Source organism: Leptosomus discolor, chromosome 3 (genome assembly GCF_034619465.1).
Source record: "Leptosomus discolor isolate bLepDis1 chromosome 3, bLepDis1.hap2, whole genome shotgun sequence".
Lineage (NCBI taxonomy): Eukaryota > Metazoa > Chordata > Aves > Leptosomiformes > Leptosomidae > Leptosomus > Leptosomus discolor.
In genome coordinates this window covers 71,400,109-71,419,863 of record NC_141393.1, presented here as the reverse complement: position 1 = coordinate 71,419,863, position 19,755 = coordinate 71,400,109, and the positions used below count along the sequence as shown (strand labels likewise).

At 45.8% G+C, this 19,755-nt stretch overlaps 1 protein-coding gene across 4 annotated transcripts in view; it reads right to left on the bottom strand.

The window, feature by feature from the left end:
• PACS2 (phosphofurin acidic cluster sorting protein 2) overlaps positions 1–19,755 on the bottom strand; it is a 78,155-nt gene that overhangs the window by 14,499 nt on the left and 43,901 nt on the right. The window contains exons 8-19 of one of the 4 annotated variants that reach the window (XM_086462535.1): positions 19,634–19,693; positions 18,203–18,360; positions 15,858–15,948; positions 15,009–15,086; positions 14,134–14,255; positions 13,229–13,364; positions 12,379–12,483; positions 10,769–10,875; positions 9,897–10,051; positions 6,406–6,516; positions 4,248–4,356; positions 2,242–2,274 (exon numbers count right to left, since the gene is read on the bottom strand). In XM_086462535.1, coding sequence (XP_086318661.1) covers positions 2,242–2,274; positions 4,248–4,356; positions 6,406–6,516; positions 9,897–10,051; positions 10,769–10,875; positions 12,379–12,483; positions 13,229–13,364; positions 14,134–14,255; positions 15,009–15,086; positions 15,858–15,948; positions 18,203–18,360; positions 19,634–19,693 — 1,265 coding nt within the window. Of the gene's footprint in view, positions 1–2,241; positions 2,275–4,247; positions 4,357–6,405; positions 6,517–9,896; positions 10,052–10,768; positions 10,876–12,378; positions 12,484–13,228; positions 13,365–14,133; positions 14,295–15,008; positions 15,087–15,857; positions 15,949–18,202; positions 18,361–19,633; positions 19,694–19,755 lie in introns of all 4 variants that reach the window. The other 3 variants (XM_086462533.1, XM_086462534.1, XM_086462536.1) reach the window with 3 other exon arrangements.

Sequence of the window (19,755 nt, the reverse complement as noted above, 5' to 3'; positions counted from 1 at the left end):
CACCAAGGGACTAGCAGGCCTCTAAGCCATTTCAGGCCAGGCACTACCAACAACTCTCCAAGGTTCATCTTTGGTATGAAGCATCCGTCCTTCCCACCAGGCAACCATAGCTGTCTGCTAGCTAACGCTGTCCCTGTTCCACTAAGTCTCCAGTGGTCACACAAAACTAAGGGACAAAGAAACTCCAGGTCCACACAACACATCAGATGAGTCGCTGATCTGCTTCCCCCTGAAACTCCCATCCAGCATCCTTCATGTTCCTACAGCAGGCTGGACATGTTCAACAGGACATCCAGCATTTCTTGAGCCTTGACTCTCCTCTGTGGCACTGCTCTGCCAGGCAAAGGGCACAAGTAAACTCCTGTTACGTTTCCACCAGCTGCCCAAGGAGATTCATGCAGCAACCAGCCAGATGACAGGGGCACTGCTGAGCCAGAGGAGGGACTGGGTCCATCTTCCAGCCGTGTTCACGTTCAGAAACCACTGCAGGGTGTGTTTTAGAAGCAGAACTCAGAGAAATGTCCTGGACTCTGCCTAGACACTGCTCTCCAGAGGCTTAGAGACACACAGCAGGCAGAAAACAGCGTACCTCTGCTTCCTATCGCTCAGGAACCCTCCAACCCAACACACTTCTGCTCCAGGGAGCAAGAGTTGGGGAAGTGCTCTACAACACCTGTGAGCGAAGAGCTTTTGGTAAATGCGTAACTAGGTAGGAAATGACCCAGCCCTCGCCCTGACAAGCGAGCGATGCTTTCATTCCCAACAGCCAAGCTGCTCCGCAGATTCATGCAAGGGCTATCCAGAAGCCACATGGCATGAGCTGTGCTGCACACTGAATTACAGTGGGTGACACCAGCCCAAGTTCACAGAACCCTTCAGCAATCCAGCTACACTGGGAATGAGTGTCTGTTGTGTCTCAGATCTCAAATATTGCAGAGTTTCATTCAAGAAAGCAATGCAGAGAGATATCAACGTCAATGATACACCCCTCCTAGTGAGAGGCCCACCTCTGCCACCATGGTCTCAGCTCCCCACATGTTGCCTGGACTGCAGTGTTTCTTCACAATTCAGTAACTAGTAATTCTCCTAGTGCTCACAAAGTCAGTCACCCAGTGTAACGCAGAGGAGCTGAAATGGCAATTCATTTCCTTCCCGAACCCCTTCCTCATTGCCAGATCCCTTGATTTCAGGTAAGGTCAGCAGATGCTCCAAAACAATGGGACAAAGCTTTCGCACCATCGCAGTCCATCACAGGCAGTACATGCGCCAACCTTTCGCCATGACAAACAGAACAAGGGGACAGGAAGGAGCGCGGAGGTAAGTCAAAATAGGGATAGCTGGCAATAAAGTCATAAAGCAGCTCACCACATACAACTACGTCCTAAAGACTGGCTTGGCTTTCCTTGGACCACTAGGGCTTGTTTAACAGAGCAAATGCTAGGGTACTGGGAGATTTGTCTTGCAAGGAATTTGTAGGTAGCACTGCTGTTTCTACACGGACCACTGCCTTGAAAGCTGGCCTGGGAGAAGCCATTCACCTCTGGTCTCGAGGGAGTTGCAGTAACTTTGTGAACTGAGGACAAAATAAACAATGTCCAGTAATCACACGATTTGAAGCAGGGGACCCTGCAGAGCAAAGGGGTCTTGGAGGTAGCTCAGAGAGCACAACTCCACCGCTAGCACACATCTGTCTACCCTTTCTTAAACCCAGAAAGACCCATATGTTTGGAATAGCCTGCCAGTAAGAGACTAGTCCTCCATTTTTTGATTACAGGGAGATTTGCTGGTCTGCACTCAGACACTGCACAGCTCAACCCCACCCTGAGCCACCAAGTGCCACCTACAGCACTCCAGTTCCAACAGATGGGAACTGAAAAGCCTTTGCTCAGTCCCAATCCTTTTGGAGCTACACTATATCCTCTGATGGCTAGGAAGGGGGGAAGAAAAGAAACCCCACCTTCTCCTTGTTTTACTGTTCAAAGCTACTCTCCCAATAACCCCTTCATTCCCATTCAGTCTACATCCTGGGAACCTGTATGTGTGGTCCAAAGGCAGAGCAGTCATTTTCAACAATGCATTCTGCCAGCAGATGCCATAGTTTCAAAGCAACAAGCAGAATTTAACCTAAAGCACAAACTGTGCATCCCAGACCTGCAGGAACTGTTAAACAAGGCACAAAAGACCAGTTCATGGGGGAAAAGAGACAGGAGACGGGAGAGGGAACCTAAAAGGCACTGATACCTTATGGTAAAATCAAAATGAAAGCTCTTTTTCCTTTTCAGAAAGCAACCAAAGAAAAAGATAAAGATGTTATTATACTTACAACAAAGCAAAGCATTCATTTAGATAGTGCTAATGGAAACACAATTTCTGTGTTGTTTTTCACAATACTGTCCCTAAGTTGCTGCCAATGACAGAGAGCTGCATTTCTAAAGAAAGCCACACGGGGAGATAACTGCCTATCACTCCATGGGAGAGCTTGTTCCTCTTAAATCACTCTCCAGATGGCTCATGAGGTACTTAGCCGAAAGTAGAAGTTACTTTAAAGTGGGCACAGAGATACTGAGTCTGCGGGTTATGCCATGAGTCTGACTGAAAGTCTCAGTAGTCTCTCTTCCAAGTAACCCTTTGCAGGGTTTGAGCCTGATTTAAACCCATCAACAGCTTCAGCCATGGCACCACCAAGTCCAACAGGTCTAACATCCAAATGGATCAGACCAGCTTGGTAAAGCGGTCACGCGTGCTGCTGGGAGGGCTAAGTGTGCATGTTGCTGAGGTACATTTCAGATGTTTTTCAACAAAGTAATAAATTGACTCTTCTGGGCACATTAGAAAGTCAAAATGATTAAATGTGTGTTAACCATTTCTTGGCCATTTGGCTAAGATCAAGTGTAGTGTAGACTCTAATGACAAAAATGAACCTGTAACAGAATGGGGAAGGCAGTGGAAACCAGTGCAGAGCCCAGCAACCAAAGGGTACAGTGAAAGAACAAGGCAGCTATCAGAAGGGGTTCACACTGCACTAGGGTGTCTGAACTCCATACTGGTAACGAAGGTAAGTCTTCACACCAAAAATAAAATAAAAGATTGACTCTAAGAGCTCAGAGTACCCTGCAGCTCTCCAAACTTCACCTTTATCAGGTTAACATTATGGAAGTTCATAAATACACGAAGAGAGTGCATTCTTTTTAATGGATTAGTCAGTCTGCAAATATCTTTACTAGGAGAACATGAAGAATGGGCTAAACTTTACTGAGTCATTCCTGCAAAGTAATGTAGAGCAGACACAGGAATGGAAAAGCAATATACAATAAGCATTTCCAAAAAGAGAGAAAATAAAGCGACTCTACCCACACTTTTAATCCCTCTCAGTTCTTACGCAAAGGAGGCACCCATGAGGGATGTTAATGGACCAAAAATGAAAGATCAGATATAACATGGGAAGGGTCGTAATTAACAATTAACATCATCCACACTTCTCTTACGAGATTACTAGTCCCTAATCGAGAAAAATCAAGAGCTGAGTGTTTGTCCTGCTCTCAGAAATTATTGGGATGCGAGCTGGAGTGTATTATTCTCCCCTGTGCCTCAGAAAAAAATGCATCTCCACCCTTCAGTGACAGTTACTCTTCTTCCTGGACCACAGCCGCAGGAGGGCTTACATACTTCTGAATCTTGTTTTCAGACCCCAATCCTCCCTCCTACAGGCTGCTTATCCCTTAAGAGAAGTTGAAATAAAACCTGGTGAATGTCAGCCTCCCCAGTAGGAGTCCTGGTAGCCTGCAACTGCCAATCAACACGGATTTTCTCTCCTTCGAGAAGCTCTGCTATTTACACTCCAAAAAGAAACGGTTTCGTTCCCTAACCACTGATGTAAAAAGGCCAGGTCTCAGGGAACACACTTAGAGGGGGAATGCTGCAGTCCAGTCTTACACATCTAAGGCCTCTGTGGTAAGACATCTCCATAGTCTAAGCAGATACAATCTGTCCATCCCCCATCCTGCCTCGTTCCCACTTCCCCAAACCTCTCAGATCTTCAAAGAAATCACTGCACTTAAAGTAACCACACTGTTACAGATTCACTGTTATTTAAGTGGGACACATCACTAGGTGCAGGTTACCATAAGGCTCCCAAGGTGTTTGCAATTTGGAGTGATTTTAAGACCGCTGGCACATGAGATGAGTAAAGCACTTTGCTTTCAACCTGACGCTCACTCTAGGAAGCCAGTACAACACTAGTGACATACCTTTTCTGCTTGTACGTCAGCATGGCTTCAGCAATGGGCAACTGGTGTGCACAGTTTGCCCCTGCTATATACTGCGTTATCCGAGAGACAACATCAGGTGCTTCTGGAACTGCAATAGAACAAAGAGAGAAAATAATTTAAGTGACTTCTCAGACCATCCCCAGCACTGTCCTCCATTTGCTCAGCCAAGCACCTGATGGTACCCAGCCAGCAACAGTTGAACTGCATCTTCCAAAGGGAGCTCTGCAGCCTGCCCCAGAGCTGTCTGACCAAAAGCAAACATCCTACAAGAGCACCAAGGTAAAAACATTAGGAAGGCATGCTAGATACACAGACATCTGTACGCAGCATTATTGACCGAAGTATTCCGTTTATTTCATATTTGTTAAAATGCTTTTCTTTCAAAGTGTGGACCTGCCCAGAGTCAGCTTTAGACTTTTTCGCACCTTGACTTCAGGTATCTGATGGAGAAAGTGCCTAGCCATCTCTCCCAGGGCCCTGGTGAGCTGCTCTGCTCACACCAGCATTTGAGTTACCTGATTTCCTAATGACCTCACAGCCTTGCTGAGTTAACTGAAAAGACCGAGAGCCACACAAGGGCAGGAAGATCACAAAGATCACGTGTGTAGCAGCAAGTACGCTTCAGATCTGTGTGATTGTGTTTGATTCAAGTTGACAGGAAGACATTTCCTAAATGCCCTCCATATTTCTTTGCTTTCAAGCAGAGCATCAACTCTGAGATCAAGGGAACACAAGTGACCTTCACCAGACACTTCCATACCTTAATGGGCATTTTCACCCAGACTCTTTGTACTAGAACAGTGAGCTGTAAAGAGCTATGATTCTTTGCCAGATCTTCTTATGACATTGTGGGGTTTCTATGCAGTTCTCACTGCACGGATGAAAATGGAGAATCTACAAGGTCTGGACTGCATAAAAATGAGGGTGTATTTTCCTCATAGCATGCAGGCAAATAAATAAGGGCTGTAGCATACAACCAACTAAAGAACAGATATGGCTCTCAAGCTGGATTGCTATAGCTAATGAAGTATTCCCATCCAGACACAAAAAATCAAGTCTGTCTTGACATTTGTCTGCATTTTCAAGTGCAGTAAGGAATTAAAAAGAAACCAGTTCCAGACATTTGTTCTTCCACAAGCTTAGAATCAAGGAAAAGTGTAGGCTGGGTGGCACACTAGATCTCTAGTCCTGCCTCCTGCTCCAAGTAGGGCTAACTTCACCTTCAGGTCAGGCTGCCCAGGGCCTTGACCAGCCAAGTTCCCATCTCCTGGAAAAGGCTCTGCACAATCACCTGTGAAGAGGTACCTCTCTATTCCTCGCATAGCTAGAGGACTTCCAGGGAGCATCCTGGGGGTCTCAGGCACTCTGCAATTCCAGCAGGAGAACCACACCGCAACATCCTCACCCTCAAGGCGCTCCAAAAACTCCAAGGCTTTTTCCTTCTAGTGAAATTCCTGTATGGAATATGCTGCCACGAAAGCATCCCTCCTCAGTCAAGTCTTGAGCCTTCGTGTAGCCCTAAATGTCAGATGCAAACCCTCCTTTCTCCTGTTTCTTTCCATCTTGAAGGATGGAAGAACTGTAAGCATTAATATTTAAGCAAATTACTGCTTTAACACACAGTAAGGCTTTATCCCGGCCTAGAACAGGAATTTGTTGATCTGACCTCGGGCAGCTCCCACATGTTACAACACCGGTGAAGAACAGAATTATTTTTTAAAGAGAAAAATCCTGCCAGCAGACTTTGGAAATGTCAAGGTCATTTTCACCTACAACTAACAGAAGCTAATCTTCCCAGAGTTTCCAGAGCTTTTAGGCTGGACAGTTTCTGAAGGGTCAAAGCAAGCAACGTATTAAACTTGGTAGTGAGACCCCCACATCAAAGAACAAAGCTGAGAGCTAGGTAAAAACAGAGTGACTCAGAGGCAGCTAGTGCCTCTGGGAGCCAACAACTGTTTGCAAACCACCACGTGGAGGACATACAAAGGTCAGCATCTGAAAAGGGAATGTGGTGGAGTAAGGAGAAAAAAGGAACAAAAACATTGTCTGCTTCCTCTTGTATTTACTTGACCTTTGCTAAAATTACTCATTCAAGCCTTTTATCCCACACAGGCCAGACACAGACACATGGTCTTACCAGTGGTCTGTGCTTCAAGTTTGTTGAACAGATCTCTCCAGGCTAGATCTTGGAAGAAGTTGTTGTATCTATAATCTACAGACCCCAGATACTTGGCCACTGGATGAGAGCCTAAGAAAGAAAGGAAAACATGACAGTTGTTCTTCCCAACACTGAACACAAGTGTGGTTTTTGTCTGTAAGGAATTAAGTTCCAAAAGCAAAACTACACTAGACACCCCAGAAATAAATTTCTTCAATGATAACCAAGTAATTTAGTCCATCTTACCTCTACAAGAGCATGCAAATAGACTTCCCAGCAGAGAGACTGCTTCAACACCACTGATCTTTCAGTGACACCTCCCCCTTCCCACCCCCTCACCAAATTAAATTTTAAAAGGCCAAAGAAAACAGGACTGGGAAACTGCTGAGGAAATAAATGATTTCGAAGACACAGAGGCCCTACGGCTCTCCATCTCAGTCTCTCAGTTTCGCAAGAGGCTTTCCCAGCAGCCTTTCCTGCCCACAGGCTGCACCATGCACACGGTGACCTCTGCCAAGAGGAGCTGGACCCCTTCCTCCAGACACCATTCGAACACCATGGCTGTTTTGCAATACTGAGAAGAGGCAATTGTCCCCAGCCTGGAAAAACCACCCAGGCAGGCTTGTTTAATTGGTAGAGAAGGGCTATAAGTTCAATAAACAGTCTGTAGTTGAAGACGGAAGGCAGAGCCCAAGGATTACAATCCCCCATGAATGCTGGCACATGCATCAGGTCTCTGCTTGCTCTAGCTAAGCCTTATGGCTCCTCTACGAGCACGGAAAGACTCCTTGCAGAAAGTTTGTGTGTCCAGCCTCCAGCTTGCAGCCCTGGATGGAGATCTGACTTCATACTTACACTGAGCAGGATAGGGAAGGCATTTAAGTGACAAACTCTGCCCTGGGAGGTGGTAAAAATTTACCACCTTCATCATTTTAGGCCACATTTGTCCCCAAACCCAGACAACCCACTCTTGCAACTCCCTCTCCAGTCTTTCAACACAGGAGAAAAGGTGTGCCAGGACTTCACTTTCAAGTCGTTACATTCAGTCATGCTCAGCATGAGTCCTGTACATTTACAATCAGCCATGAAGTGGCCTCAGAGTTCCTCCTAATCAGCTTATTTTTATCCTTCCTGCGTACTGAATTCTCACATCAATCCACACTTCCAGAAACTGCAACAGTTGAGTCATCAGCTGGTAATCTGTAACCTGACAACTCCTTCCAAGAAGACCCCAGTTGCTTAACTATACTCACCTCCAGTAAAGCTCGTGGGGGAAAAAACCCCACTGTCTTTTCTCTGTCCTCCAAATCAGTGCTAATTTCCAGACTTCCAGGAAAGGTTCAAGCAGAAGGTCTCTCTGACGTCCCCTTGGTGTCATTAGAGACTGGGGCCTAAGTTATTTCCTGGACCCTCCTGATCATGGCTACTTCCACTCAAGTTTTAAACAGCACACATGCAACAGCTCTGCACCATGCACTGAAGCTTTCCCACATGCTGGAAAAAACACACTGCACACGGCAGATGCAGTTGGAAACAAGCATTAAACACGAGGTCTCCCAAGAAGTTCTATCAATGGGAGCTAAATAAAATGCTAAAAACCCCAGAACAGCCAAAATAACGCCCAACCTTTTTTTTCTATTTTATTTGCCCCCTTTTCGTTTTTTATACACTGGTTTGGACAACAAAGGAGTCTTTCAGCCATAGAATCAGAAGCATGAAGCAGGACTGAATCTCCCAGTACGGATGCTTACAGACACTAGGCATTTCTTATTGTTAACAAACCACCATAGGTTGACTCTTCTGAAACTGTAGCATGTAGTTGTGGACCAAGAAGGTAAAACTATCTTAGAAAAAACTCCACCATTCCTACTTCAAAGGTGCTGCTAACAGCAGAAAGGCTTTTCCTTTAATACATTTATGGCATGGTCGCATTCTGTCTTTGGTACTTTTTCAGTTGTCAGAAAAAGAGAAGTTGCTCCTCAATCACTTTAATGACCTGTCAGAGAGCTGGCCAGAAATAAGCACTTGATCCGATCAGGAAATACTGCAGACTTCTATGGAAAAGGCCCTGTTAAAGAAGTTTCTATATTTAAAGTACATTTAAAAAGCATTCACAGTTCTGAAGCAGTTCCATTATCGAAGTGCCTTGGTTTGTTGTTTGTTTTGTAGGTTTTTTTTATAAATTACCAAAGAAAGTTTTAAGAGCAAAAACCAACACAAAAACTCACTAGCTAAATCTTGTGTTTTGCTTTCAAAGAGAGAATATTTTCAGATCATTGAAAACTGCAGGACAGCAAACTTTTCTTCTGAGGCCAGGGGACAGTCAGCATGTGAGGACCAAAGTTCTCAGTCACACAGACTGTCATTCAAAGCACATTTAACTCTGCAGAAATAATTTTTTTGTTTTTACCCCCTAAAGGGTGCTCTCTCCTCTTCCTGCCAACCAGTTTGGAAACTAAATGCCTTCCTTACAGAAGGAGCCAGCTCTCTTCCTCTGCCTTTTTCATTTGACTTCTGCAAATTCCACCACTTGACAGCCTAACCCCACTGTTCATGGTGCTGGGCAGCAGCTTCTGACTCCTACAGCAACTGCCATTGCCTGCTCCCAAACCTAGAAGGCTGGAAGATACCAAGAAAAGGTGATTTTCAGGTTTTCTGTTGCCTACATCACTTAAGTGCCCTGTTCATGCAAGCCAAGCCTCGGACCAGATCAGCTTTTCACATCACACCCTTACCACACCAGATGCCCAAACGCCCCTGCTCACAAGCATCAGTGACCGCCTGGCTTCCCAGGCCTCGCCACTACAATGTTCCTCATGTTTCTGACTACAACAAGACCCTAACGTTATAATCAGTCCGCTCCACTTCCCCCAACACAAGTGATCAAAGCCGGGTAACTTTTCAGCCAGGCAGGCCTGTTGAGCTGCTGGAAGGGCAGAGATAAGGTGCTGGAAAACTGAGAGAAAAACCCAAGGAGAACAACACGTAAAGGAAAGGTCAAAAGATACATAATTTGAATAATTTAAACCTCTCAGCAGTTTCAGAGCCTTTAAAAAAAAAAATGTTCAAACCTCCCCCCTGAACTTTTTCTGTGTCAGCCTCAGGGAGGCCAGAACAGTTACCGCTTTGGGAAAGAAGGTGCCCAATGAATTTAAGATTTTAGCCAGGGAAAGGGCTTCCAGAATATTACTCTATGTGTTCATTGTACCATGATAAAAATATGTTTAAGAACCTCCCTATACAGGGAGGAAGTACTTAACGCCTTGCTTCAAATGAAAGGTTTACAAGCAGGCTGTGGCATCAAGAATGTAAAGACGAAACTCACAGCACAAGCATCACACAATACTATGACAGCTGCCTCATTTAACAGCCATATACCTAGCCAAAGCTTCCAGGAGGGTTTCTCCTGAGGGAATACATCACATTTAACCCATTCATCTTTCTATGAAGAGAAATTGTTCCTTATTTACCTAGAGGGATGATCAAAAATCTCATGTAGCCGAGCCAGTCTGGGGTTTTGTGAGACAGCTGCTCTACAAAGAGCCTCAATACAGCACTGAGGTAATTCTGGGCTCCGGCCACTGCAATTTTAATTGGGTTTGGAGGCTGTGAATTGCAGTTACAGCTAGACAGAAAAAGAGGAAACATATTTATAAATCATGCTTCCAACCTGCTATTTCAGAACAAATAAAAAAAAAGGGTTAATAACAACCACGGCAGAAGAGATCTTATTCAATACACAAGGCAGTATCACAATAATTATCATCAGCTTAAAACATTATTAAGAAAATGCAACATTGTTCAGTACTTTCTTAATTGGTCTCCTTGCTCCTCCTTTCACACATTTTGACAATCTAAAAGGCTGGACTCAACTATCTAGGTTAGGATGTACCTACTGCGACTAACTGCTGTGTCAAAGAACATACTCAGGTACCCACAGCCCTCAGCAGGTATCTGGGGAATGCCTTGAGGAACTGAGGAATTCATCTGAGAATTACTTGGGGTGCGGAGCAAGAACTATTTAAAAACCTGCCTATTAGCGCTGCATGCTTTACTGGTTATTAGATCTGACCTATGAGGCAGCCTCCAAAGCAAAATCTTTTAAAATCACCGGTGTCGATGAAAGGAGACTTGTATCCCCACTCACACGGCACAACAGCAACAACTCTGTGGGGCTGGCGAGGGAAGAAGAGCCACACAACTCTGACTTCAGGAGAAGTATTGGAAGGGAGAAGTATCTATCAGCTATTGGATGGAAAAATCCCTGGGCACTGGGGCACAAGAGCCAAGAAGCTTTTAAAGCAGAGACTCAAACAACAACACAAGCAAGGCGAGAACTTACTATCTCTGTATCCTGGAGACAATAGTGCTGAAAGCTGCCTGGATATCAGCTGAGGAGCATGTGCAGACCACTGGCAAGGTATGCTTTTGCAAGACATCTGATAGGTACTGAGGAGAGAACAGAACATTTTACAGTCCTTTCTTTGGTACGGTTTGTCACAAGAAGAAAATCTGCCTCCCCCGGCCTCCTAGGTACCCTCACACCCAAGCGTGGGCACTCTCCCCATGCCCAGTTTGTAAGAGACACGGCTGTTTCCCAAATACCTCACCCTTGTGCATCAGCCAAAGGAAAGTTCCTCCTCTAGAAAAATGGAAACGCTGCACCTTTTGACAAATACCAACACTATATCCAAACTAGAACAGCAGGGGTTTTCTGGTTGCAGAGAGCAGGGCAGCAGCAGAAGGCCAACTGCCCAGCAGACAGCACTGGGAAAGAGCAGATGCTGTCTACTCACCGGCTTCTGGAACTGCAGTGGCGTCTCTCTCCAATTTCAAAAGGACTTAAACAAATGCAATGTTCTGCCCATCCTCAAACACTAAAAAAAGGGAAAGGTGCTACTAACACACGTTCCTCATGAGGAACTGTTTCCCCTCCATGCGGCTAATGGGAAACAAGTTAACACACACCTCGGGTATACGTGGACATAGTATTGATGAGAGTCAGCAATTATCTCACACTTTCAAATTCTGCACCACTAATCCATACACCCCAGCTAATTCTATCTTCGTATCTGCTGATCCTGCAGGCACAAGCTGCTAAAACTGCTGGAAGACAACCTACAGTGTTTTCCATCTCTAGAAGGTACTTCTCTATCTTCCAAGTATAGAGAAACCAGAACCAGTAGCTCAGCTGGTATTTTTGCTGTCTCAGACACTGAGACCCTAGTTCTTCCAGAAGAAGAAAGCTAAATCATAACTCCATGAGCCTAGCACAAGTTCTACAGGCAACAGTCACCCAGCACATGTTTATTGGTCCTCTTCCACATGTATTTTATTGCTTTGTCAGACTATGGTTCCAAAAGGAGCAAAATTTGTTCCAAATCCATAACAAACCACCCCATGTTGCCAGCATAAGAAAGCATTGCTCAGGGTTCTCCTTGACACAACTATCACTCACTCAGAAAAGACGAGGTGACATACCTGCAGTCAGGGATCACAAGTGTGCGTGCAAGGCAACAGAGCTGACTTGAAATATTTTCTCCTGTGTTCACCACCTGTGCCTAGAAATCTCAGCCTAAACCACAGGTCAGTCCTCCCTGCTTCCTTTGTCCCAGCCTACCACAGTTGAAAAGCAGGCTCTTGAGTGCAAAGGTCTAGTCATTCCTAGTAGCCTGCTAACCATAAAAAATGGTATTTTGGAGAAGAGGAAAAAACCTCTGTGGAAAGACTCAGGCAGCAAAGCTTTACAAGATCCACAGCATCTCCTGGTCAAATGAAATCCAATCTGTAGGCACTGAACACTCAGTATGTTGCCAGCCCCCACGCACCACCACTGCTCTTCCAACCAAGCATCAGAACCTACTTGGTTAGTGGTAGAGCTCAAGGCCTGTCCATTCCTGAGGAGGAACAGTGAAGGAGAACAGTGCTTCAGGTAACATCTCCTGCCTTTACCTGGCCTTGCCAGTCGGAAGTATTGACAAGAATAATGTTTTCTGGCAGCTGGTCATCGGAAACCAGGATGTGATTTAGTTGGTCATACACTGTTTTCCTGGGGATCTGGAAATAAAGACACAGAGAAGAGAACAGGAAAGATGTCAGCTCTAATCATCAAGCCACCAGGTCCAGCCCTTGCAATTCATGAGAGGTGGCTGTGCAGCCTGGCTGGCCAGTGCTCAGCCATCCCATCAGCAAAGGCATGCTAGCAGCCACACTGGCTGCTGGGACTGTCACTTAACAGCTTCTTCAATACTGCAGTATTCTGCAGGCTCCAATATTCTGCAGGCTCCTCTATTAGCCACCTTCGTTTTGTTGGCCATTACTTCTTCTGCCACGCACTTCCACTTACGTAGTTTTATACCAACTAACAGTAGCCCAAGGAATTTTGTATTCATAGAAGTAAGGAAAATCTCCTTCGAGGAGGGAATTAAGTCAGTCCAGCAGCTAACAAAAGCATGGCACATACGCTCTGCACAAGTCAGCTCCCTTTTGCAATCCCTAGCAATCTGCCTTATTTCAAAGGAGTAATTCCTTAACACATCCGTATTCATTTCTCATCATAACAATCTGTTCCAGTGTTTTCAGTTTATGGAGGGATGACAAAGCAACAAGCTGGCAAAACCCAGCAGACTGGATGGAAGATACACCATCAGCCAAGACATAAATTCCCTCCTTCCTGAAGCCACAAGGACCGGTTCCTTTCCAGCAGGGATGGCACTTGGACCAGAATGAAACGGACCACAGCAGACAGTTGGAGAAAAGGAAAAACTATGAGTGGCTCGAGAGACAGAAATCTTCTTCACACCTGTAAGTGATGCCGGGTGTCTGGAGAACGTTCATTGTCCAGACTGTTCGCTCTCTCGTTCTGTGGCCTCACTGGCTGCCTCTCTTTCAGAGACGTGCTCCTTCCCCGACGTCCCGTCTGCTTCCCTTCAGACCTGCTAGAGAGACATGCTCACATTCCAGAGCTGGCTTGTATCCGATACATCCCCCAAATTCCAGATCGTCCAGTCTGACAACCTCAACAATGTGAGTGGAGGCATTGGGGAATTGTGCACGTAGATCTGAGCTAGCTTGAGACCTGCTAATTCTGCTTCTGATAGTGCAGAGCACACAGCTCAGCTACTGAGCATGTTCGCAGGAGTCCCAGTCAGACTTCCACAGCCCATGCTGAGACCCACACCACTACACTGCTACGGCCATACTACCATAATAGGATCCAGCCATGCAAACTGCAGTCACACACCGAAAAGCAGCACAAAATACCTCTTCAAAAGAACATCTATTTGCTTGCAAATGACCAGAGAAACTATATGGTGGGGTTACTGAAGCCCACATTCACTACCCTATTTAGGAAGGTTTAACAGGACATAAGTTAGATGTGACAACCACCTTGAAGGCCAAAATCTGCATCAGATGTTGACTTAGAAACAGTATCTTTGAGTAAGCAGCTCCAGAGTTTTATGAAAACTTCCTTGGACATGGAGGGGGTACAACACACGAGACAGGAGCAACCTCAGAGCATTGCCGCCCTTCAGGGTTCTAAGGATTTACTTACCAAGCACTCAAGAGCCATCACTTAAGTGCCTGAATACAAGCAGGGTCTCCTTGCAGTCAATGGCTTAAGGCCATCCTGAACAAACGCTAGCAAGTTGCCCATGACCTCCCGAGCAGCCCTGCAGCAGGTGCAACACTATGTCACCACTCTACCTGGTGGACGGGATAATGAGGGACTCTGTCTTAGTGATCTTCCCACTGGGTGGGAGCTTTTCGACAAACACATCTGGTGTAGGAAGTTCAGCTTCCTGGACCTCAGCTTGCTGGTTAGACTCCTGCAAAGAGACAGGGAACCAAATCATCAGGAACAAACCCTTCCCTCTACCTCCCTGCCACAAGGGCTCGCAGGAGGCACCCCAGGTTAGCTCTGGCTGGGGCACATTCAGCCTGCCTCTTCCAGACATGCTACTTGCTGCCAAAAGGAAGAGGCCAATACTGGCTATCTGGGGCTATCACTTCCCAGCTCTGCCTCACAAGGGAGCTGGAGGTAGGAAAGGTGCTCAGATATGCTATTTGGAATAGGCACTCTCCCAGCTCAAAGCCAGGGACATGCCTCCTCATGCAATGCAGATTAATTCAGTTTACTCAAATGAACTAGCAGAGAAAGATACGGGAGAAACATTACAAACTGCATGTCCCCAGTAGAGCAACTTGAGCTTTGGGATTTTTACCCCAGGATCAGCTTGATTTCTACCAATTCATCTTGAAGTAATACTTCTGCCTGATAAAATGGAACAGCCCTGAGAATACTCAGTAGCATATTTTTGGCCAGCCTTCCTCAAACCAAGAGAAAGGCTGTTTAAACAGAAGGCCATGTAAAGCATTTCAGTTTCAAAAGGCTGAAAGACAAGAAACTCCAACTAAGGTCTGGAGGAGAGCTCAGCATTATCTTCACTGCAGCTAATGTTACCTACGTAAGTTGTGCTGCATGTGCAACTACACGGACGGACAGACGTGCCACAGAATGCAGTTCAGAGTTGACACCCAAACTGCCAGGAGGAACGTTAACAAGTGTGGTTTCAACTTACATAAGAGACAGTGTCAGAAATACTGTCGCCTGCATGTTTGGTTCCAAGATTCTTTGTCTTTTCAGGCACTTCTACCTGCTTGAGAGGAGAAAAATCATTAGGAGGTATGGCACCAGCACAGTTTTCAGCCATACCCTCTGGATCAGGCTGTTCAAAAGACACACTTCTCTGTTTAAACATTGCACAGCTCTGCAGGATGGCCAGGAGTGCTTCCTGGTCACACCAGGACTGATTGCATTAGTGTGGGATGTGGCAAAGCAGTAGCTGATGCACAATACACAGTAGAGGCAAGGAAGTGCCCCGGAATAGGACTGATAGTCTGTGTGCCTAATAGGCCCATCCACGAGGGAATGGAAAAGGGGGTGAGCTGCCCCTCGGCATTTGCTCCCAGCCACCATGACAAGTATCCCAACAACAGTAAGGTAAAGCTTCCTTCAAACAGTGACAAGGAGTCCCTAAAACTCCTAGGCAACATCTCCTTCAAGTCACTTCAAGGACATGAGAGTCTGGAGCTATAGCAAGTATTCAATATGTAACCTGAAGATGTTCCCTTGAGTTAATACAATATTTGCTTTAAAAAACACAAAAAAACCCACACCAAAAAGCCCTACCACCACACAAAAAACCCCAAACAAACCCCAAACCAAACAAACGAAAAAAAAACCCAAACAAAAAGCAAACAAACAAACCAACCCAACAAACATGTTTTCTTAGCAGAAAATTCATATGTCTCCATCCAAGTATTTGGAGGAGTTCAGAGAGGATGCTTTAATTTACACCTGCAAATAGAGACAGCACAGGTCTGCTATATTACCTGCAGATAGATAACCTTCTTGAAACGTGACTTACAGGACTTGATGGCTCTCTCTGGCTCCTGATGCTGTGGATGCTACCGATTTCTGTTTGAGAGCTGGAGTGCGACAGTCCTTCAAAATAAGGTCTGAACAAAGAAACCAAAACCAGTTTCTTATTATCAAAAACACTAATAGAGAAAGTCCACCATATTCACAGCAAAGCAACATGACCGTTCCCAGGGTGTCTTACTGATTTCCAATGGTTCCAGTAATATTTGTAGTCTATTTTTGAAAGGGGGGGGAGGTCTCCAGGACAGCAAGAGAAGCCAGAAAGTCCAGGGACTCCTGTCTAGCCCTGACACTGACTGACCGACCTCCATCTAATAAATCCAACATGTTCACCTGTCACACATTTATAAAGCTCTTACTAGGAACACTTGCATGCTCTCACACTACACACCGAACAGCAGCTTTTGTTTTCATAAAATCCACAATGGGCACGTGGGTCCAGTGTTTTCCCACAGCAGAACAGAACGCACATAGAACCGTTTAGGTTGAAAAAGACGTTTAAAATCGAGTCCAACCGTTAAACTGCCAAGTCCACCACTACACCATGTCCCTAAGCACATCTTTTAAATACCTCCAGGGACGGTGACCAGACCACTTCCCTGGACAGCCTGTTCCAAGATTCCAACATCCACCTCCCACAAGTAGTTGTGTCCTCACTACCCCAAGCACCAGGTGCAAAGTGTCACACTGCAATTCTTGATTCAGCTTTGCAAATGCTGATCAAACTACACGCCATTCCAGACAGCATCTAGCTCTTGACTGAAAGACAGCAAGCAGAATTACTGCCCCTCACCAATACTCTGCTCCTGCGGGTAAGTGACTCTTGGGTGCTAATACGCACTTTTATTTCTAGCTCACAGCTCGATTTGGCTGCCAGCCCTACGATCCAATGACAGATTTGCTCAATGAGATAAGGTAGCGCATAGAATCAGATTGCTCTTCCCTGTAAAAAGGCCGCTCATGACACCAGGCTACAAGACTCAATTGCAATTTAAGGAACCGTTTTTGTGTGTGTGTGTTTGTTTTTTGTTGCAGGAAAAACCTGCCTGCAAGCATCAGCATTTATCACATCCCTTTCAAGATACGAACACAACAACTGGACACAACAAACCACAAAGTGTCTCCCCAGGACCAGACACAGTAAGTTCTTATTTCAGCAATATCCCAGGAATCACGTATCCCAGAACAGTTAACTTCACAGCTCCAGGGAACAGGACACAAGCTGTCAGCGTGTACAGTACATTTTGGCTTGTTTCAAAGCAGCTGCTTACCACAACACATCTACTTTCAAATTCCTTCAAGGCAGGTCCTACCAGCTGGCCATATATTGGCTCAGGCTCCAAAGCCACCAGCCCCATCACTTACCACTGCTGCTCCAGTCTATCCTTGACACCTTCTGCCTCACTGGTAGGTAAAAAGTCACTCCAGACTCAGAATCTATTCTTAGCCCAACTAGGTTATTCTACATTAATTAGGATACTATGCCACCTGGTAATTAGCTGGCATTTAGCAGATACTGTACTGACCAACTGCAGTGGCAGGCTTTGCCTGTTTCTGAGCCACCACATTGAAGGCCTGAGCATGCAACCATATGTCAGTCAGAAGCATGAGTGCAGCTCCAACAGTCTCATGTTTTCAGTCTTTATTCGGCAGGAACATGACACGGCTCTGTTAGCTCAGGGTTCTGCACCTGCTCGAGATCCTGCGCCAACGATCCCAGCTCAGTTCCACAGCGCTGTGATTGCCCATACGTCAGTGCCCACAAAAGCTGTTTCAGAACAGGCCTGTGTGTACCTACATGTGCTGCAGTCAGTCCCCTTGGGCCCTGAGGAATTCCTTTGTTTCATGCAGTTCTGCTTCCTTAATCCCCGCAAAGACTCTTTCCACACAGGGTCTTATCAGCATTTCCAGAAAGAACACAGTCTGCCTTGTCCATCCCTGCCTCTACTTCCGCAGCTCCCAACCACATCTCCTTCTGCCTTAGCACAGATTTTCCGGCTGTTTCTACCACCTCTTCAAAACACCTGTGTATGGTTTAATTCTACTGCCTGCCTATCAGCAGTTCCTACCCCTGTGCTCAGGTGGCAAGGCAGGCTGAACATCTGCAAAAGGGACACGGACAAAATGCAACTGAAGGGAAGTTAGACCCTGCCACACTACCCCCAGCTCACAAGCAGACATTCACGTTGTAACAACACTCACTAGGGCTCCAACACCAGGTCAAGAGGGGGAAAAAACAGGCCGGAGGGGTGGGAATAGAAACAACATCTAATCTGTGCTGGCACTGCACATAGGCTCTCTCTGGCCCAGCAACAGCTGCCCCACACTTACTTTAACTTTGGCTTCGGAGTGCTCAAGACACTATCATCATCCTCCATTTCTGGCCCGCTGTCACTGGGGTTCTCTATGTCCAGCGTGTCATACAGAAGGTCCAAGTCCTCCTCCACCTCTGGAACGTGCTCTGCCGGGTCCTGCTCTGAATCCAGAACCTACATGCAGGACAAAAGTGGGCATCGCTGACTCTGCTAGGAGCCAGACCGATCCCACATCACCCAAGCTCCCCCGGGGACTGCAGTCTTGGGAGTAATATTCTGTTCCTACTGCAAGGATATTACATCCAACAGGAACACGAAGTATATGAGAAGTGCTTGTTTTGGGTCAAGCTTATCAGTGTCTGGTTAAGCAGGAGTTACCTATTGGACCAAGCATCCATGAACAAGCTATTAACCATAGATTATGTCCATTATTCAACCCTGTTCTATAAACAAAGCTTTAAAAAAGGCCCCTAACGGAGTCCCCTACTACTTTCTTAGAAGAAGTACAGAAACACAGTACTCCCAACAGTGTAAGCCATCTTGGGTTTTACTGAAAAAGTTGCCGACACCTCCAGATTTCATACCCAAGCAGGTAGAAATGACAAAAATGTCCACAGGAGGCGCCTGAAACCCGCACAAGGATCAGCTGCCACCCACATGTGAAGCTGAAGAGAACAGATACCTCACACAAAACTTCCACAGGTTGCTTCACAGAGTAAGCAGGCAGCTGTGCACAGTTCAGAGCTTACTTTCTGAATGGCAGCTCCAGAAAAATCAGCAGCTGCAGCTCAGCTGGCTGAGACCTCAGCTATGGGAGCTGACTATGCTGAGCTAACTTGGAAAGAACAGCGAAGCTAACAGGACTGTTTGGAAGTGTAGGGAAGCATGAGGAGTTACTCACTCTTTCCCACAAGCCACAAAATCAGCACACAGCCATACAGCCAGTTGAGATGTTAATGTTTTTATATTAGATATTTGACATTATACAGGTTTCTTGGGTTCTGGATCTCTCTCATTTTCAGCTCTGGCCAGACAGCTGACTCTCCTGTGGATCTGCGATCCCTATCCAAGTTTTTCATGTCTTGCCTAGCTGTTCTAGTAAGATGATCAAACAGACTGGGATTTAACTTCACAAGCAATACACGCTGTAGACTACTTGCCTTTGAAAGGGTCAAAGCAGTCTGCAAAGCTAATGGGTACACACATAGTTGCCAAAATCTGCTTTTGATAAAACTCAATCTAGAAAATGTTTGATGACATTTGAAAGTTGGCCCTCAAGCCTCCATACAAGACCAGGGTTTAAGGAAAGGTCATATCCAATGCAGACTTAAAAACAAAATGAAGGGAACTAGGGTGAAACAGGAGATTATTCCTGAAGACTAAAGCAAGATGCAGCAAGCAGAGGGCAACACACAAGACAGGAAGGCTTACAGAATGAGTTTCTTACCTCATCTGATACTTTAAATCTCTTCAGCAATGCCACAACCTTCTGTTTGAAGTTTTGTTGCTGCAAGTCAAAGACACTTTTATGTAAGTAAAGCATTAAGTGAACCATTTTCCCTCAGTCTG